At 56.9% G+C, this 20,500-nt stretch overlaps 2 protein-coding genes across 3 annotated transcripts in view; one reads left to right on the forward strand and one right to left on the reverse strand.

Annotated features, from left to right (window-relative positions):
* The window catches only part of ACO2 (aconitase 2), a 55,981-nt gene extending 42,591 nt beyond the window's left edge, over positions 1-13,390 (forward strand). Inside the window, exons 5-18 of the mRNA XM_049626415.1 lie at positions 2,296-2,454; positions 2,678-2,828; positions 4,061-4,165; positions 5,147-5,238; positions 6,252-6,357; positions 7,529-7,686; positions 7,911-7,984; positions 8,452-8,563; positions 9,621-9,743; positions 9,985-10,140; positions 11,078-11,269; positions 11,710-11,842; positions 12,320-12,441; positions 12,853-13,390. Coding sequence (XP_049482372.1) covers positions 2,296-2,454; positions 2,678-2,828; positions 4,061-4,165; positions 5,147-5,238; positions 6,252-6,357; positions 7,529-7,686; positions 7,911-7,984; positions 8,452-8,563; positions 9,621-9,743; positions 9,985-10,140; positions 11,078-11,269; positions 11,710-11,842; positions 12,320-12,441; positions 12,853-12,990 — 1,821 coding nt within the window. The 3' untranslated portion in view covers positions 12,991-13,390. The remainder of the gene's footprint in view (positions 1-2,295; positions 2,455-2,677; positions 2,829-4,060; positions 4,166-5,146; positions 5,239-6,251; positions 6,358-7,528; positions 7,687-7,910; positions 7,985-8,451; positions 8,564-9,620; positions 9,744-9,984; positions 10,141-11,077; positions 11,270-11,709; positions 11,843-12,319; positions 12,442-12,852) is intronic.
* A 1,046-nt stretch (positions 13,391-14,436) lies between these two features.
* Positions 14,437-20,500, reverse strand: part of POLR3H (RNA polymerase III subunit H) — a 12,604-nt gene continuing 6,540 nt past the window's right edge. For both annotated transcript variants that reach the window (XM_049626421.1, XM_049626422.1), the window contains exons 4-7: positions 17,847-17,933; positions 17,351-17,414; positions 15,689-15,890; positions 14,437-14,729 (exon numbers count right to left, since the gene is read on the reverse strand). In XM_049626421.1, the coding sequence (XP_049482378.1) occupies positions 14,676-14,729; positions 15,689-15,890; positions 17,351-17,414; positions 17,847-17,933 (407 nt within the window). In that variant the 3' untranslated portion in view covers positions 14,437-14,675. The remainder of the gene's footprint in view (positions 14,730-15,688; positions 15,891-17,350; positions 17,415-17,846; positions 17,934-20,500) is intronic.

Consider the following 20,500-nt stretch of genomic DNA (forward strand, 5'->3'; position numbering starts at 1 on the left):
AAAAAAAAAAATTAAAAAAAAAATCTACCAAACCTAACCCCTTTCCCTCCGCCCTGAACGTCCTGTGCCCAGGCCCGGCACATCCTTCCTCCTCCACATCTCTGCCTTTTGGTCACCTCTGTGAAGCCCCCGCCCCCAGTCCTCCCTGGTGCTGGGCATTGGAGCCCCCTTGTGTGATCCTCTGTGGGACCCTTCACGTAATGACCCCAGGATGTGCCAGGTGCTTCCCCCACCGCACCACACGCCCTGGGGACAGAGACTGTGGCTTCTTTATTCCTCTCTGGCGCTGGGCCTGGGGCCAGGTAGGTGCAGAATGAGGCCTCGGTGTACATGTATTGTGCAGATGGAGGCTGAATTTGTTTTTTTCTGTAAGATTTTATTCTTTTAAGTAGTCTCTGCACCCAACATGGGGCTCAAACTTAACAACCCTGAGATCGAGAGTCGCATGCTGTACCGACTGAGCCAGCAAGGAGCACCCTGGGGGTGGCTGAATTTCCAGATTTATGTTCTAGATGTTAGTCCAGACTAAAGTACACTGATGCCCCACCCTCACCCCCATCCACACAGCCATATCCAGCTGACTGCGGAGGTCCCTGTACAGCCAGCTTCACTGTGACTCTTTCCTTAGTTCAGACCCAAGGTCCCTCTCCCTTTTGAACATGGGCCATATTCGTGGTCTATACTGTGTAGACCACACTGAATTCTGTGTCTGGTCTTCATGGATCAAACTTTTAGAACCTTGAAGAGCCTTAGAGATTAACTAGTTTTATTTTATTTTATTTTGTTATTTTTAAACGTTTATTTATTTTTTTGAGAAGAGAGAGACAGAGACAGAGTGTGAGCGGGGGGGGGGGGGGGGGGGGGCAGATAGGGAGACACAGAATCCGAAGCGGGCTGCAGGCTCTGAGCTGTTAGCACAGAGCCCCATGTGGGGCTCAAACCCACAAACCATGAGGTCATGACCTGAGCCAAAGTCGGATGCCCAACCGACTGAGACACCCAGGCGCCTCGAGATTAACTAGTTTTAAATCTTTGTGGCTGGGGCAAGGAGGCCAGAAAAATTAAACAGTTGAGCAGCGAGTGTCCGGTCCAACAGTTGTTTGTTGAGGATTTCCTCTGTGTTGGCCTTTTCTCCCAGCCAGCTGCCACCCTCCTGGGAAGAGACCAGGTCTTCTAACTGCATTCCGATAGGCAAGATCACTCACACCTTGCTGAGTGTGCTGGGAGTGTGCCCTGTCCCAGGGCAGGGGCCATGGGGTTTCCATAATAGTGCACGGAGCCTGCTCACCATTTAGTCAGGCCTGATCGTTCATGGAGCCTTTCTTGTCTCTGACCTCCTTTGCCCTTCCTAACATCCCAGTGTGTGCTACAGAATAAGTAAAAAGAAGGCCTCTCCCAGGTACTCTTATAGCTTAATATACATGTTCTCATGGCGTTATCACTGTGATTCGATGAGATGAGCAGAACTGGCTACTTTTACCCACGAGGAAACAGGCCTGGGAGGTGAAGCAACTTGCCCGACGTCCCACAACTACTTGTAGGCAGTGGGGCCGGAGCTCAGACCGGGGCCCCTTGGCCAGGGCTTTCCCGTGGGGTGCTGCAGCCTCAGGTGCCTGGATAGGGTCCGCGCTACGATAGCCATGCCTCTGCAATCAAATGTTTTGGAGAAATGCTCATGGTCGGTGCCTTCCCGGCTAGGAGTCCCTCGATGAAGGAGCCACAGTAAAACAGGAAAGGTGAGGAGGCAGGGTGCCCTCTTCACTGCAAGTCACTTCAGTTCTCTAAGCCCCTCCAGGCCTCTGGGTTGGGGAGGCATCGTCTGTACTTCCTTTCAGGTCAGCAGCAGAAGAGCTCGTGGCCTGTGCTCCTGCTGGCTTCCCAGTGCTTCCTTGCGGAGACTGGAGCCGGGTCCTGAAGGAATTGTCCACCCTATGAAGCCCAGTAGGCAGTCACACTTGTCCCAGGACACGTTCCTGTATCCCAGTTCATCTGCTTCCCACCACGGTTCTCGGCTCAGTGTGGTGCACGTGTTCTTGTTACCGTGCCGCAAACACGGACGCTGAGGTGCAAGAAGGCACTCGCGAGCCCAAGTCAGTCCAGGACTGTTGGAGCTGTTCGGGAGACCAAGCCACCTGCCTCCCGAGCCTCTGGCAACTTCCAGCCACACCTGAGAGGCCCTCTCCTGGAGGGGTGCCTAGAAATGGCCCAGGGGGCCAGTTTTGCAGACCCCTCTTGGTCCCCACCTCCATTCTCTGATGAGGGCTGGTAAGCTGAAGATCTTGGGTTCTTTTTCAGATCATTCTGGAAAACTACGCATATCCTGGGGTTCTCCTGATTGGCACTGATTCCCACACCCCCAATGGCGGTGGCCTGGGGGGCATCTGCATCGGAGTCGGGGGTGCTGATGCAGTGGATGTCATGGCTGGGATCCCCTGGGAGCTGAAGTGCCCCAAGGTGAGGAGTGGGGAAACGCTCTTTCAGGGGTGTTCTTGTTGGGGACGAATGGGAGCCTGTGAAACCCAAAAGGGATGAGGGTATAGTTCAGACTCCAGTCTCTTTGGGGGAGAGCCAGGGGTAAATAAGCAGAAATGGGAATCCCAGCAGGCAGATGCTTTGGCTTCCTGGTTGGAGCATGGTACACGGCGCCTGTAATTGCTGTCTCGCCCCTCCTGTTCAGGTGATTGGTGTGAAGCTGACGGGCTCCCTCTCTGGCTGGACCTCCCCCAAAGACGTGATCCTAAAGGTGGCGGGTATCCTCACAGTGAAAGGTGGCACGGGTGCCATCGTGGAGTACCACGGGCCCGGCGTGGACTCCATCTCCTGCACCGGTGAGGAGGGCGGCCATGTGACGCGCCCCGCGGCCTGTGTTGGGCCTGATGGGGCCAGTAGTTGATCCGTGGAAGCAGTGAATGGCCTTCCCCTGAGTATCCATCCAGTTTGGGGACGTGATGGACACCTAGAGGTGTGGGGGGGGATTAGCCTAGGTTCCTCTAGTCTAAGAGATGGTGGCCTCTTCCGGGGGGGTGGGCGGGTACCTTCCTGTGGCCACGCAGAGTTAGGGACCAAGCCAACCCCGCCTGCCCTGGCACTGCGCTGCCTTGGGTGATCCAGAAAGGGAATCCCAGAGAGAATGGAGGTGGTGGTGGAATGGGGAGCCAGAGCCAGGGCTTCATTCACAGAGCAGCCCCGTCCCCACATCTTCCTTGGAGCCTCACTCACTTTACTTGGATTAGATTTATCACCTACGAGGCTCTAAGACCAAGTAGGAGCGGGCCCCTTCTACTCATCACTCCGGGTGACCTGGCCTCAATGCCTGGGCCCTCAGGAACGCAGGGAGACTTGGAACAAGCCTTATGGATGGTCCAGCCCAGACTTCCCCTGGTGCCTGCCTCAGCTCCACAGCAGCCCCACGGGGCTCCTGTTCAGCTGCCCTTGCACCCCTCCAGAGACCAGGGCTCACTCTTACAGGTAGTGCTTATTACCATTGGACAGCTCAGTTCCGAAGTTGATAACAAGCCTGGTCCCATGTCCCAGCAACCCCATGAAACAGGATATCTGTAAGTCTCACCCGTTCTGCGTGAGGCTCTGTGGTCGGGACAGTGCACTTCATTCCAGTCTTATTGCTGGAAAACCTGAGACCCAGAAACACTTCCACACAGCACCGTGGTGTGACTGAAAGAGAGCAGGTCCGGGCGCTAGGCAGGTGGGCCTAGACCTGAATGCCAGCACCTGCATTTGCTTTATGGCATGACTTTGGACCTCTTTGAGCCAGTTCCCTCACCTGCAAGATGGGCACAGTAATGGCGAGGCAGTCTGGCCAGGATAGCCAGGCCCAGAACTAGAACTCAGCTGGCAGGGGCTGAATTTTGTGTTTTCTTTGGCCCTGGTTTTAACTGTGGGTCATGGGGAACGAGTCTGCCTGCTGCCACTAGATGGCTGCGTGAGCGAGGGAAGAAGTGACCCCAGCTCCCTGGCGTGAAGATGTGTGTGCACACCCGATAGGTGTATGGGGCCCGTGTCCAGCTGCTCGGCCAGCTTCACCAGCTCTGTTTCTCTTCAGGCATGGCGACAATCTGCAACATGGGCGCAGAGATCGGGGCCACCACGTCAGTGTTCCCTTACAACCACAGGATGAAGAAGTACCTGAGCAAGACAGGCCGGGAGGGTGAGCTGGCAGGGGCAGGGCGGTCTGCAGAGCAGTCATATTGCATGGAGACCCTTGAGCTACACCTTTCCCTTTAGGGCAGGGGTCTTTAATCTCATGTTTCTAGATTGGCTTTAGAGGCCCTGAGAAGCCCCCAGAGGGGTATGAAGTTATATGTGTTATTGTTTCTGAGTAGCGTGTCTGCAACTCCCAACAGCTTGTCAAAGGGCCTGGCATCTAAGTTTGAGATCCCCCTGCCTTGAGATTGGAGTTTAGTTTCACCTGAAAGGAGGGCCAGGTCTGGGGTCTTTTGGTCTGGTCCCTGGTGCCCCCTACAGGAAGCTCCAGAAATGACAGGGATCTGTTCATGATTCCTTTCTGGGAGAAGGAAAAAAACATCTGGAACCAGAACCATTCCCAGCCTCCCCCCCCCCCCCCCTTTGCCTGAGGTTCTAGCTTGACTTCTTTGAAGCTCAGAGGAAGAAATAGAGCCTGTGGGAGGGATTGTTGGAGCCTCTGAAGGGAGATGAGCAAGGGTGATTGGTGGAAGCAGAGGCCAGGCAGGGGTCATGGGGAGAGCTTGTCCAATTGTGTCCAAGTGCTGAGCACATGAAGTCCTACCTGGAAGTCCTGTCCCTCTCTTTCATTATCAAGTAACTTCTTCAAAACTCAACACTTCTCATCTCTAGGAAGCCTTCCTTGACTTTGAACCTTGGTTGGTGCTTCTGTGTCCCTATGTGTCTCTGTTGTATCATATCATACCAGTTCATTGATAGCTCCTTCATTAGATTGCATGCTCCTTGAGAGCAGGGACTGTGTGTCCTGTGCTGTTTTCATTGTTCCTTTGTTTGCTTAGTCAGTGTCCAGGGCCCAGTTTAACAGGTGCCAAGTAACTGGCTTGGATGGATGGATGGGTGGGTGGGTGGGTAGTCAGTCAGTTGGTCTGTCTCATGACCATTTCCTGTTCCACATGGTTTAATCTTCTTCCCTTATTGATTTCAGACATTGCCAAACTAGCTGATGAATATAAGGATCACTTGGTACCCGACCCTGGCTGCCATTATGACCAACTAATTGAAATTAACCTCAGTGAGGTGAGGAAGGGAGGGGAGACCAAGGAATTTCTGAGGCTGGGGTGTTCAAGCCTCATCTGGGACCCCTAGTGGGCCCTGTCTGCACACCCAGGAGGGTGTGGGGGCCTTTGGTTCCCCAGTGCCCCTGCACACTGCTGCCCAAATCAGGCTGTGGTTGGCAGGAGATGTGGCTGTGGCTGGTGATTCAGAAACTGGCTCAGTTTGCCTCCACCTCACCATTAGCTGAAGCCATGATTTTGCCCTGGAGTTTTGTCAGAGTGCTAGAGGTCAAGGCCCGAGATTCCCAGGCCTGTGCAGGGTTTGGCACCCTGAGACCTGCAGGCCAGAGTGAGCATCTGGAAGGCCAGGGGAAAGGCAGACTGGAGGAACGGAAGCAGCCAAGTAGAGTGGTTGAGGGTTTAGCCCTGAAGCCCGTCTCCATGAATTTAAGTCCTAATTCCTGACTCTGCCACCTAATCCTGTGACCCTGAACAAGTTACTCAACCTCTGTGGGCCCTACTTTTATCATGTGTAAAATCTCAGGTGGCCATGGAATTGAATGTGCCAATTCACATAGTCCTAATTGGGAACGTTTATTGAGAGCTGTGTGTGCCAGGCACTTTGCTAAACGTTTGCATTTTTTGGTAAGTATTATCACAAAGCACCTGGCTTGAAGTCTATTTTTGTCATAAGGTTACACAAGCATCACACTGTAGGGGATAATGGACTTACGAAGTTGACCTCCTTGATTTATTCCATGCCTTTGCCATCTCCTAGCTCTGTGACCTCGAGCAAGGCATGCCATCGCCTTCATTGGCAGAATGGAGATAATACCAGCTTCACGGGGTTGGAGGGATCCTGGAGCTGGTGCATGTATAGAGCTCGCTGCTCGGGTGTTTCCTGGGTTGAGTTTTTGAGCTGTAAGTCGGCCTTCCGGGTCCTCGACTTGGTTGAGTGGGAGTCAGGCAGCCTCTGAAGAACAGAGGCTGCCCACACTGCAAGATTTGTTCTCTCCCCTTTCTCTGTTTCTTCAGCTGAAGCCGCATATCAATGGGCCCTTCACCCCCGACCTGGCTCACCCTGTGGCAGAGGTCGGCACTGTGGCAGAGAAGGAAGGATGGCCTCTGGACATCCGAGTGGGTGAGTCCCTTCCATCCTGTGGGTTTAACAGGCCTCTGGGCCGGTGGGTTACCATTGTGCTTACCACAGAGCGCTTCCTAAAGGTACCAGGCACTTTTTGAAATAGTTGGTTTCTTCTTTATGGGTTTTAAAAAAAATTACCTTTTCTTGGTATAAAAGAAACACATGCTCATTGTAGAGCATATTGACAGACAAAACGAATTTTAAAGACTCCTAGTCTTAACCCCCAGCCAGAAACCAGCTCAGAAGCTCCTTGAGGTATACCGTTTCCATGTGTGTGTACATACTGACGTGTGTCTGTTTTTGCTTTGCAAACATTTCATCATCCCAACCTTGTTGCCTGATTTCACTTTACGTGCTTTACATGGAAGATACGCTAGCATGTTGGGATGACGGGCACCTGCTCTTGTCACAGTACAGTGTGACCGGAGCATGGACCCTGAAGCCAGGTGGCCTTGCTTTGAATGAGCTTCCGGTGCTACATCGTTGGGTGACTCTGAGCAAGTTTCTTGACCTACCTGTGCCTTGGCCCCTTGTCTGGAAAATGAGGGTGATACCGTATTTCCCCGTTAATGTTGTTGAGAGAGGTGAGGAGTTAATGTGTGCAAAGAACTTTCTTCGGTGTCTGGCACAGAACAAGTGCCGTGTAATTTGTTCGCCCTTAGCAGATTAAGTACATTTTTTAAAACTTTGGTGATTTAATTGGAAATAAATTGCTGAACTGGTAAGAGAGATTGTTTTGATATCTGTAAACAATATGTGATGTCATCCAGTCTTTACTGACTTTTTGAATAACCATCATAGACTTTTAAAAAATAATTCTTTTTCTTCCTGATTATAAAGCATTTAAAAAACAGAGAATACTTGAAAGTAGAAGAAAATTAGCATCTCTTGTAAGCCCTCATCCAGCCGTGGTCACTGTTAATATTCTGGAGTGAGCCCTCTGACTCAGTGTTCATGTCACTTCACTGGCACCTCATCTTCCCTTGAGTGGCTGGGCCACAGCGCAGCCTGTCCTTTATATTAGACAGTTGGATTGCTTCCAGGTTGTCTCCGTTTAGGATAGCCCCAGCCCAGCACAGTTGGTGAACTCTTGACCAAGTCTGGATACTTGAGGTCAGGTGGAGACCTCTGATCTTGACCCCTGGCCTCACTATCCACAATGCACCAGGTCTGATCGGCAGCTGCACCAACTCCAGCTATGAGGACATGGGGCGCTCGGCAGCCGTGGCCAAGCAGGCACTGGCCCATGGACTTAAGTGCAAGTCCCAATTCACCATCACACCGGGCTCTGAGCAGATCCGTGCCACCATTGAGCGGGATGGCTATGTGAGTGCCCATACCCCCTGCCCCTGGGTCCCCCTCCCCACTGCTGAGCAGCGTGGCTTCGGGCAGGACAGGCCACAGCCCTGTTAGCCTGGGCGGGTACAGGTGCCCCGCAGCTGCCCCGGGGTTCGGATACAGCTCTTCAGCACTCAGGCTGCCCAGCCAGCCTTTCCCGTCAGCCGTTAGCCTGCCCCTGACAGTTCCCCATCCTGCTCTCTCCTCTGCAGGCACAAATCCTAAGGGAAGTAGGCGGCATCGTCCTGGCCAATGCTTGTGGCCCCTGCATTGGCCAGTGGGACAGGTGAGAGGCGCACCTTTGTTAAGACAACCCCTTGTGTCCTGGGGTCCGAGTCCCAGATGCTGAAGGGAAACATTACTGGGTGGAGAAAAGAGACTCAGGCCTCTAGCTTCAGGGGCTATTGCACACTAGGAGACTTTTCTAGGCAGGACTAGAAGGCTGGTCTGGAAGCAAGAGGAAGAGCCCTGCCACGAGACTGACTGGCCACCTGGCTGAAGCCAGATGCAGCCAGGAGCCCGGATGGAAGCATTTGAAAGGCAATGGCCCCAGGTCAGGAAACTCAGGCCTTGGTCTGGGCTCTCCCTGTCTTAGGTGTGGTCTCAGGCAAACCGCCACGATCTCCCAGGTTCCCTCCTGCTCTGTATGCATGAGTCCCAGGGAGAAGGTGACTATTCCAGGGTCTTTTCATTTCCCCTCCTGTGTCATAAGGCAGGCAGACACGCTTAATCCTGTCTCTTCTGACCTGGCAGAAAGGACATCAAGAAGGGGGAGAAGAACACAATCGTCACCTCCTACAACAGGAACTTCACAGGCCGCAATGATGCAAACCCTGAGACCCATGCCTTCGTCACGTCCCCAGAGGTGAGACTGTGCAGCCCAGCCATAGCCTGGGACTGCCTCTGGGGACCTACCCCTGGCTGGTCAGTGGGGAAAATGGAGCCTGCAACAAGGCGTCTGACCCTGTGGGGCTGCTGAGGGAGGGTTGGTATCACAGAGCAAGAGGTTGTCTGGGCGCAAACCAAGAGCCACAGGCCCCAAGCATCCTGCTCCCTCAATGCTCCCTGCCTGGCCCCCTCAGGTCTCAGAAGCCCCAAGTGCTTGCTTGGCCCAGTTATGGTCATAAGCAGGAGCCTGGAATGACTGCCCAGGACCAACGCCTGCCCTGCCTCTTCCTGGCCAAATGGGTTTGTCCGAATCACTTTCCTTCTCTGTGCCCCGGGGTCCTGTCACCATTCCATGAGCAAGTCTAGAAAGCACTTGCACTGTCTTCAAGCTGGGAAGGTGGCCTCTTGTTATGACGAACATCAACTGAGCCGAATGCTCCCGGCCTCAGCCATTGTCTGAGCACAGCCAGTGAGTGTTCCAGAAATACTTTTGCTTGCTAAAAATGAGTGCCAAGGTGGTGCCTTCCATTGTTTCAGCTCCCCCCCCCCTTTTTAATGTTAAATTATTTTTGAGAAAAAGAGACCGAGTGTAAGAGGGGGAAAGGCAGAGAGAGAGGGAGACACAGAATCCGAAGCAGGCTCCAGGCTCTGAGCTGTCAGCACAGAACCTGACGTGGGGCTTGAACTCACAAACCGTGAGATCATGACCGGAGCTGAAACCGGACACTTAACTGAGCCACCCAGGTGCCCCTTCAGCTGCCCATTTAGGAACATTTTTGTCACAGCATCGTTTCTGTGCCAGGGCTCATGCCCCTGAGGGGAGAGACTATCCCTGAGGAGGGTGCTGAGGTCCAGGCCCAGTAGCCCACATTCTCAGAGATGATGTTGCAGTTTTGGCCTCTGTCGGGGGGACTTGACTGTGGAGATCTTAGATATACATGGGCTCCATTCTCAGTTTATGTCTGGGCTCCCGCTAGGGTGGGGGATGGGAGTGGTGTTTGGTACTAAGCAGCAGTGGGCCACCTCTATTACAGATTGTCACAGCCCTGGCCATTGCGGGCACCCTCAAGTTCAACCCAGAGACCGACTTCCTGACAGGCAAGGATGGCAAGAAATTCAAGCTGGAGGCCCCAGATGCAGACGAGCTTCCCCAAGCGGTGAGCAGGCACTGCCACCTGGTGCTGTTAGCCGCCGTAGGCCTGCCTCGGGCCCCTGCCGGTTGCTCTGTGGCCAAGACACTCCTTCCCAGCATGCCAGCATCCTGGGCAGGCAGGATGGCACAGTTAGCAAGAATGAGGCAGCTCTGTGCACTGGAGGGGAAGGTGTGGGGCCTACAAGAGCCTGTCTGCTTGAGGACGGAGAATTAGGCACCCAGCACGTCCCTGCCTCCTCCTGCAGGAGTTTGACCCTGGGCAGGACACCTACCAGCACCCTCCCAAGGACAGCAGCGGGCAGCGAGTGGACGTGAGCCCCACCAGCCAGCGCCTGCAGCTCCTGGAGCCTTTTGACAAGTGGGATGGCAAAGACCTGGAGGACCTGCAAATCCTCATCAAGGTCAGCGACATGGGGCAGGGATCGGGGGAGAACAGCCCCAGCCTGGCAGGGGCCCTCCCCTTGGCAGCAGGCAGGGCTGTGAAATCACGTGTTCTCCCTGGGCCCCAGGGAGGAAGGTCAGGACTAGGGTGGGGGCAGGGAGAGAGAGAGGTGTGGCTGCGGAGAGAGGAGCCGGGGCATCCACAGTTCCGTGTCTCCTTCTCCACTGCCCCGTGCCAGGCCGAGCTGGATCTGGCCAGCTGTGTCCAGGGCTCGCAGCCATCGGCTGCAGCTGGTGAGGGCCACCTCTGGCAGCCACGGGCAGTGGATGCAGCAAGAAGGGCACATGTGACCTTGCACAGCAGGTCTCCACACCTCTAGCTTGACCTGGTAGGCTCCAAAAGCCATCGACTCCTCAGTTCCCACACTTGGGCATCAGTTGGTATGGCCTGTGTTTGGGAGCTGGGCAGACACAAGGCTTCATGGTGTGGCTAGAGGCCTTAGGCCCGTGTCAGACATGAATTCGTCCTGTTTACTAAGAGTCTCCAGGCAGTGACACAGCCAGTATTAAGCCCACATGATAGATAAAACTGGTCACCAGCCAGGAGCAGGACACATCCTCGGGCTCCTGTGTGTCCAGCATGAGGTCAGTAGTTTTTTCCAGCCTGGGCATCTGAAGGGTGAGTAAGCAGACATTCCTGTCCTGCCTGTCCAGCTTCTGTCCCTGTGAGTGCCCTATCCTGGACAAGCCCCTGAGCAGCACAGGGCCTTCGAGGGGTGGGTGACAGTCTTGCCTGAACCCCATGGACAAAGTGTGGCAGCACCAGGGCTGCAGACCCGCTGTTCTTGTCCCCCTTCCCGGGTCCAGCCGCCGGCCTCTAGGAGGGCTTCTCCCTTCATCCACCTCTCACGCATGCACCATGCCCTGACCTTAGTCCTCTCTTGTCCCCCACCCAAGGTCAAAGGGAAGTGTACCACTGACCACATCTCCGCTGCCGGCCCCTGGCTCAAGTTCCGTGGGCACCTGGACAACATCTCCAATAATCTGCTCATTGGTGCCATCAACGTTGAAAATGGCAAGGCCAACTCCGTGCGCAATGCTGTCACCCAGGAGTTTGGCCCTGTCCCTGACACTGCCCGCTACTACAAGGTGGGTCCCAGTCCGTAGGGGCAGGGGTGGGGGTGCAGGGAAGGGGGGTGCTCTCCAGGACTCCACACCAATAGCTCTGCAGTTGAAGGACGCCCTGGTGCCATGGGGCGGTCCTGTGTCATTCTCACCATATACGCCTGCTCTGGGCTCCAATTCCATACCGTGGCCTTCCCCCAAAAGCCCGCCTCTATGCTGGGCACTGATGGGTAGGTCGCGCCACCTCCCCAGGCCCCTTGCAGATAGCCAGGGCCTGTGTCTGGTCACCTCTGTCCCCTCAGGGCCTGGTCTGGGCCTAATTCACCTCTGATTTCACCAGCCCTTCCTTGGGGAACAGGTAAGGAGGGGCCTCTCTAGCCTCTTGGCCTCTGAGCTTCAGGAAGCCCAGGGGCAGCAGCAAGGGACCACTGTCTTCCTCTCCCTCATACCCTCCTCACTGACAGAAACATGGTATCCGGTGGGTAGTGATCGGAGACGAGAACTACGGGGAGGGCTCGAGCCGGGAGCACGCAGCACTGGAGCCTCGCCACCTTGGGGGCCGGGCCATCATCACCAAGAGCTTTGCCAGGATCCATGGTAAGCTGGAGCCTGGGGTCTAGCCACGCCTGCTTCCCCTACTGGCAGCCCAAGGTCACCCAACCTGCTGGTGGCTGAGTCGGGCCTGGAGCCACATGCCAGGTTACCCAGCCGTGTCCCCGGCTCCCGTTTTCCACCATAGTCTCTCCCCCTTCTGAGTTGTGTTGAGAGTGATGCCCACAGCTTCCCGTCACGGGAAGCCCCAGTCTTGCTTCCAAACTTGCAGACCTAAGCACTTATAATCCAGGGCACACGGTCAGAGGATTTTTCTGATTGTGAATGTCAGGAAGGCCAAGACACAAACCAGCACACCCGCAGAAGGTTCTCGAAGGACCCCAGATGGCAAGACTAGGGGCCTCTCCCAGAGCTGTCACTGGGCTTAGAAAAGGAAGCTCTCTTGGCTGGTGAGGTTCCCTGTGCAGAGGAACGGAGACTGGCTCTGCCATCTGTGGATTGAGTGTGCCCTCTGCCTTCTAGAAACCAACCTGAAGAAGCAGGGCCTGCTGCCCCTCACCTTTGCTGACCCAGCCGACTACAATAAGATTCACCCTGTGGACAAGCTGACCATCCAGGGCCTGAAAGACTTTGCTCCTGGCAAGGTCAGGGAGCCAGGGAAGGAGGGTGGGCCGGGGACAGCCACTTTGCTTTCCCTCCTTCTATGCCCACTTCTGACCCCCCTTTTTCCTCCCATGAGCCTTTGTTCCAGCTGGTAGGGCCCTTAAATTCCCCCCCCCCCCCAAAAGGAAGTGCCTCCTCAGAGACGAGGGTGGAACCAGCTCAGGCCTCACTCATTAGCTCAGGCTTGGCAGTCAGAGGCCAACAGCCTGTGCTTGGCGGGGCTCGCTAGGCCCCGCGAGTTCTACCATCGGGTCTGACCACGGCCACCCCAGCTCAGACCTGGCCTAGACCTCGGTTTGCCTGCCGGTCCACTCTGGGGGCACCCTACCTTTCTGACCCTCCGGCAGAATCGAGGGTCATGTTCCTAAGAGCCACTCCCCCTCCTCTTACAGCCCCTGAAATGCATCATCAAGCATCCCAACGGGACTCAGGAGACCATCCTCCTGAACCACACCTTCAACGAGACCCAGATCGAGTGGTTCCGCGCCGGCAGCGCCCTGAACAGGATGAAGGAGCTGCAGCAGCAGTAAGGTCCAGCCACGCCACCTGTCTGCCTCCTCTCGGACCCCGCTCCGGGGTCCCCGGTGCAGTCGGTGCGTCATCAGAACTGGATCTGCCCCCATCTGGCCTTGGCTTCCTGCTCCAAGATGGTGTGGTCAGGCCTCCTGCCGTCCCTTCCCTCAGCCGGCCGAGGGACACACAGGTGGGTGGGTGAGCGGGGGAGGGCTCTTAAAAGAATGTTCCAGCCCCCTGCCTTCCCGTTTTTAGTCTGATTCGGATCTTGAACAACTCCATGCAACTGTATTTATTTTTGAAGACAAGACTCCCATCTAAAGTTATTTCTCCCGCCTCATCATTTCACTGGTGGCTGAAAGATTTTAAAGAAACTTTCGCTCTCGTGAGGAAAAGAATACAGACTCGGTGACTGTTCCGGTGTGTGAGTGGTGGTGTCCGGATCGTCCCCACCTCCAGGGCTCGGGCTGGGTCTTCGTGGCCAGTCGGCAGAGGCTCCCGCTAGCCACGCCATGGCACACCTGCCACTGCGGTGGAGGACACACGGGGCGGGAACTCGCGCTGCTTCTCAGCCCCGCCTCCCTGCCCTGATCCACTTCCGCCCACAGCACGGCCTCCCCCACCTCCCCGTGTGCCAGGAGCCTCCGCTTCCCCTGGGCGTAGAGTCAGCCCTGCAGACACGCCGAGGCGGGGCACAGCCCCCCTTCTTAGAGGCCACACAGCTGGTCCACTACGTGCTCTGTCCCCTCCCTGCCCCTCAGCCCCAGGTGGCGGCGGGCACCGTTCCGCGGCTGCTGCTGTCCCTGGGGTGACGTCCACCAGCAGTACCTCCGCCTCCACGCTCGGTGCCTGTGTGAGCTGAAAGACCAGAGCAGGAGACAGGCCCCGCGGAGGTCCCTTCCTCAGCACAAGACTTGCCCGACAGAAACACGGCACCCACCGGGTGCCGTCAAACAAGCGTGCGGTTTGTGTACGAGGGAGTGACGGGGCAGGGGGGACCTGCCAAAGCCATTTGGCTGAGTAAATGGTGTGGTGTCCGCCCTCGTCCAGGATCTGGCATCACCAGCTGACCCACAGGGTGTTCCTGGCGCGGCCAGGGTCTGGAAGTGACAGCTGTACCTCTGGTGGGAGGGACGACATGGCTGGTCGCCAGCCCTGACCTTGGGCCAGCTAAGCCCAGGCCCCCACCTTCCAAATGCTGGTGGGAAAGAAGATGGTCGTCCCTGAAAGGTCAAGACTCCGACCAACAGCTGGCAGCTGCCCCAGGCCAGCCTCTCTTGGTGACCTTAGGAGCCACGGGGCTAGGCCGGCCCAGAGCCCATGAGGCCAATGATCTCTCACCACCACGTCCTGCCATCAGGGGGAGTTCTTCTCCAGCAGCCATCCGGGGAGAGGAAGGACATGCTGTCCCAGCTGTGGCAACGCGGTGACCTTAGATCACGGAGACAAGGGCGGCTCCTCCCTGACTGATGCTGCCCTTATTTATTAAATGTCTTTGCTGTCACCAAGAGGCAGAAGTCCACAGGAACAGTGACTTCAGGGTAGCTCCAGGAACAGGGCCAGGATGGCGAGGGAGGGGACAGTCCGGTGGGGCACACACTCTGCTCCTCGGCACCTGCAGAAGCTGCTGTTTCCATGGCCAGTGGCACCTCCTTCTCCGGACTGCGGGGTGGGGGTGGGGGTCTGTCGTCCAGCCCCAGGGCTAGCTGCTGGTCCACCAGGAGAGGAGGCCCAGGCCTGGCTCGCTAATGGATCCCTGCCAGGGGTAGACAGAGAACAGGCACATGTCCACCTCAAGGGCTTGAACCAACACAGGAGGCAAAGGGGCCCTTCCTTCCGGGCGCCTGGCACCGGCAGAGGGAACGGTGGTGACACAGGCGCACACTGGCCGGGGGATGGGGAAACCCAGGAGCCACACCAGCGCCCCCAGCTGCCGTACAGGAACACAGCCCATGCGCGCCCTTCCTGCCCCAGGGCCTCGGCTCAGTCAGCTACCCTTCCTTACGCCAGGCCTGCCCAAACACGGGCACCGGCAGGCCAGTCCCGGACACGCGCGGAGTCCTGCCAGAAAGTCCCAGCCTCCAAATACACGCAGAGGGGATGGCCTTGACAGAGAACGGCTACCCCCGAGCGAACAACCTGCAGCATACGTTGGACCAGAAAAGCCCCCTAGCAGGCCCCCGAAACGTGTCCCGCTTTGTCCTGCATCACAGTCTCACCCCATGAGGGAAGACGACAACCCAAATCAGATCTGGCTGGTCACAGCTCCCCTGCCACCTCACGTCCGTACAGGGTCTGGTACAGGCACAGCCCTGACTGAGGGTCACCCGTCCCTGACGCCCCACCTTTGGTTCACTCCCAAACCCCTTCCCTGGTGTCTCTTTCCCTTGGCCTCGTCTTGCTGGGCAGCCTTGTCACCCAACTTGGGCCCTGTCCCTCCTGCGGTCAGGAGCCTGACCCCCTCCCCGACAGCCGCGGCAGCTTCGCCACCTCATGAGTGTTATGCCCTGGCCTGTGACCTGCGAAACAGGCTCCCCGGGGAGAAGCGACCGCCTAAGAAGCAAACAGGGACCCGCACCCTGATCTGCGGGGAGAGGGGTTCGAGGCGGTGAACCCGGGGCGAATGCCCTCAGAAGCGGCTCCCCCGCCACCCCACCGCCTGGGTTGTCCCCACACCATCCCCGCCGTTCTGGCAGCGGCGTCAGGACATCTCACCACAAGCGTGTACGGAGCCTCCTTCTTTGGCGGCTCCTCACTGGAAGAGGTGGCCTCTGCCGAGCCGGGCCCCGTGGGGGACGTGTCCACAAAGCTCTCGTCCACCACCCGGAAGCGGATCTCCTCGCCGGTGTCCATATACAAGTCGTGCGCTCCTTCCTCCGTCTCGTACTCCCACACCCACACCTGCTCTGCCTCGTCGCTGGGCGGGGTGCAGGGTCAAGGCAACAACCAGGCATGGGGGAGCCTGAGGGTGGGGGTGGGGGTTCCTCCCACAATACCCGCCCCCAGGAAGATCCAATCCCAGAAGGAGATCACCGTGGCTGGGAAGTCCAGGAAAAGCAAGCCCACACCACGTGCAGAAGGCAAGGTTGGGCCCGCCCCGGGCCCCACAGTGAAGAGCAGGCATGCTGGGGTACCAGGGCCCTGGCTGGGAACATACATCCTCAGGGCAGGAAGGAGGCTCAAGGGCAGAGCGGGTCCCCCGTCTCTTGAGGCAGGAAGGACGAGGGCCTCTCGCTGCCTGGGGTCCTCTCCCTGCCTGGGTGTCCTCTCGGTCCAACTGCCAAGTTCAGACCTCGGCTCCGCCAGCTGTGACCGGGGCCAGGCCCAAGCTCTGTGCCTCAGGTCCCCATCTGTAAAACAGGAATTGAGCAAGGCCTGCCCTCACAGGGCTGTGGTGGAGGTAATAAAGTGCTTTCCCCAGGACCTGCACACTTGGTCCTGGAGTGCTGGCTGGAGCTGTCCTATGCCCTCTGCGCAGTGCGACTCCACACCCCTTCCCAACCATGCCCCGCGACCATGACCAACACACAGCACAAGGACTTTCCCGGTTTTCAGGAGGACAGACGTGGCAGATGGAAGGTCGCGTGCCCGAGGGCCCGTGGCCGGCAAGGGGCCCAGCCGGGCAGGGCCAGGTTTTCCGACAAGCTCTGGAGTCACACACGGACCTTGCCCCTGGCCCGCAGAGGCCCAGGCAGAGCGGATCTGATGAACCATCCGGTGAGGGCAGCACCCCCCAACTCCCTACAAAGCCCAACCCCTCCCTCAGTGCACACCGAGGGGCCACAGCGCCCTCTAGTGGCGATGCTGCAAAGGGTCCTGCCTTAACCCCTCTGTGTCAGGTCCCCCCGCTAGGCACTGTGGACAGAGTCCCGACAAGACGGGGTCCCTTCCGGTGAGCAGTCTCGACGAGGACCCGCAGAGACACCACCTCAGCGCAGCAGGGGAAGGGCTGGGGCAGGGCACTGGGGGAACCCAGCAGAGGCAAACAACCCGTCGCAGGCCCAGGCAGCCGAGCCCTCAAATGTCAGCCAGTGGTATTGTCTGCATACCAGGGGAGGTGAGCCAAGCAGGGCAGACCTTTCCAGGGAGGGAAGCTTTGACATGATCCCGGAGACAACACCCGAAGCAAAGTGAACCGGAAGTGAATAGCATGCCACCTACAGAGCACAACCTACCCAACCAGGCCCGACAGCCCAGACGGAAGCACAGGCAGGCCAGCGCTTCCAGAGCACATGTGCAGGCTGGTGGGGGGGGGGGGGGGGGGGGCAGGGAGGTCAGCAGTATCAGATCACAGGAGCCAGGGCCACCCCAAGGAGCGGGACTGTCCTCTGGAAACACCTGAGCCCCCTGTGACCCGCTTTAACCTTGGGAGGATACAACTTGGCTGGCTGCTGTAGCGACTCTGGGGGGATGAGAATGTCATCGAAGAACCCTAGAGAGACTGGAAGAAACGAAGAAAGTGACAGCATGGGACAGAGGCAGTTGTTGGCATGGAAATCTGAGTGCCTCCCCCACCCCAAAGCCCCACACCTCTGCTGATGCCACTTACACGGCCTGAGCGGCCACCAAAACCCATGGCGGACACCACACACAACGGGGACCAGGAGGCGCCTGGGACCCCAAGTCCCCTCTGCCAGCTCCAGTGCCCAGCCCGAGGTGCTGAGTTAGGGCCTCACAGGGAAGGCCCACAGCTGGCCAAGGTCTTCATGGTTACATGAGCACGATGGGGCTGTGTGTTCCCCTCACCCATGAGCTTTCCTGACCCCTCCCCTGACTGTGTGGCCCAGACAGAAGCTGAAGGGAGGCCTGCTGGCCTGGCCACTTGCCCCAATGCGCTCCCAGGCCTCGGGTGACGAGTCAGGGCCACCGTTACCGTGAACTCCCTCCGGGCTGCAGCCTTTGATCTTGCCGATCAGAATCTCATCCAGGAATGGATGGAACACCACATAGCGAAAATGGACTGGAAATGAAAAAAGGATAAGGATGTCGGTGACGAGCAAGCATGTGAGGGACGGCAGCTCTGGGGCGGCCCAGGCTTTCCAGTGTTGACCCCATTGGCCAGCCTGCTGACCTGGAGGCCCTCTGGCCACCCAGGAGTCTGCTGGGCAGTCCACACCCAGTGCCCCTGGACCCAGCCCCCTGCAAGGCCACAGTGTGGCCCCCATAACAGGCCTACCGTGGTGGCCCTGGAAGTGAGGGCTGGCCCCCAAACCCATTAGACAAGCCCGGATTCTGGGCTACGGGTAACTCCAGAATCAATCCCACCCTTCCTCTAGACTCTCTCCCTTAAATTCTAAAAAGGGCGGAAGTAATTGGCAAAGGAAGCCAGGTTTGGAAACAAGTTCCCCATCTCCCTCTGATTGGAAAGTTTGCCCCAGGCATAGCTCTGACCTGGAACATGATGTTAAAAATGCCCTGAAACTGAGGGGGAGTGGGGGGAGGCAGAGGCAATGACCCAACAAATGCCCTCTGTGGGTTCTCAGGCCCTGCCCTAGTGCTCCCCACTCACCAGACCCCCCAGGAAAACATCAGGTAGGGTCTGTGCCCACTATTACCTCATCACTCCTGCCCCTCAAAGCCCCAAAGGGGGTGACCACCACTGGCCTAAACACACCACCGGAGCTAGAGAATAACCATGAGGCTACTTCCTGCTGGTCACGCCCAGCACGACGCATCCATATCAGCGTCATGCTTCCCCACTGTCAGGATGGAGAAGCAGCTCAGAGGGGCTGGGTAACCTACTCATAGCCACACAGCCGTTCTGCCCTGTTGTGCCACAGAAGACTCCAAGTCCTCCTGGACCACCAGACAGGGCCACAGGGTGGAATCTGCCTTCCTCGGACAGATTTCATCCCCAGACACACGCTTCTGCCACTAGCACCCTCAGCTGCCCGGTCTCCCAACACTGCACTGAGGACAGCAGGGCCTACTGGGCCCCCAGCTCGCTGCCAGGCTGCTTCTCCGTGGCCCCACCAGGCAGGAAGCATGGGAAAAGAAGAGGGGGCAGCCGGTATCCCCTCCCCTCCTTGTGATGAGAGCCTCCTGCTGACCTTGCGGAGAGCAGCTGAGGGCAGCCAAGGGTCACCTAGCCACAGGATGGAAAAACCCTGTCCCCCATCTGACCCAACATTCAGTTCAGTTTAACAAATCCCCACAGAGCCTCTACCAAGTCTGTGCCAGGGCCCGTTTGGGCACTGGGCTTATGGGGGCAGAACTGCATGTGGTCTTGTGCCCAGGGCGCTCCAGTCTGGAACAACTACACCCAAAAGCATATGGTGGCCAACCCAAGTGTCCATCAGCAGATGAATGGATACACAAAATGTAGCCTATCCATATAATGGAATACTTCTCAGTATTAAAAAGCAATGGAGTATTGACACCTGCCATAACATGGACGAACCCTGAGGACATTACGCTACGTGAAATGCGCCAGTCACAAAAGACCACATACTGTGTGATTCCATTTATGTGAAATGTCCAGAATAGGCAAATCCAGAGACAGTACATCAGCGGCTGCCAGGGGCTGGGGGAAGGGGGAGAATGAGGAGTGACTGCTGATGGGTATGGGTTTCTTTTTGAGGGGATGAAAATGTTCTGGAATTGTATAGTGGTGATGGTTGCACGGTGTGTGAATATCCTAAGCTTTCAAAGGGTGAATTTTACGATATGTGAATTAGATCTCAATTAAAAAGGAGGCCACAGACCAGCCGGAGGGACGGTGCTCTTTCGAGCCGCCTCCCAAGAGCCCCACCTGAAGTTCCAGGGGTGTTCAGTGGGCAGGCGGGAGGCCTGGAAAGTCAGAAAGAGTGGGTCTGCGGGATCATTGAGAGGAAGACCTGTTGTCAGGTGCAGATTTGGGCTTCTCTCTGTCCCGGGAGAAGCGGGGCTCCCTTGGGGTGCACGTGAGTTTCTGCAAAGGGCAGACACTGTGTGACTCCACTTATACGGGTACCTGGAATACTCAAATTCATAGAGACAAAGTACAGCGGTGGTTTCCGGGGCCTGGAGGAGTGGGGAATGGGGAGTGAATCCTTAATGGGGACAGAGTTTCAGTCTGGGAAGATGAAGAAGTTTGGTGATGGTCGCACGACAACGTGAATGTATTCAGTGCCACTGAACCGTGCACTAAAAAAAGTTCAAATGGTCAATTTTATGTTATATGTATTTTATCACGACTTTAAAAAAAAGAAAAAGAAAAGAAAACAGAACAAAGCAAATGGTGGCATGAAGTCAGGCTGCTCTGGAGCTCCCAGCGGGACAGGGTGGTGGGGCAGGTCGAGAGAGGCTTCCCCAGGGAGGCCGGGTCCAGTCGGCTTGTGGGACATAGAGAACATGGGACTGGGGCCAGGTAAACGTACCCTAAGTGACAAGAGATGAGGCTAGACAACTGGGGCCAGTGTCACAAATCCCAAAGGCTGACATCTTGTACACACTTACTGTCGAGAGGGAAAGCAATCTGGCCTGGGGAGGAGGAGGAGGAGGGAGATGAGGAGGGAGATGAGGAGGAGGAGGAGGAGGAGGAGGAGG

Source organism: Panthera uncia, chromosome B4, assembly GCF_023721935.1.
Source record: "Panthera uncia isolate 11264 chromosome B4, Puncia_PCG_1.0, whole genome shotgun sequence".
Lineage (NCBI taxonomy): Eukaryota > Metazoa > Chordata > Mammalia > Carnivora > Felidae > Panthera > Panthera uncia.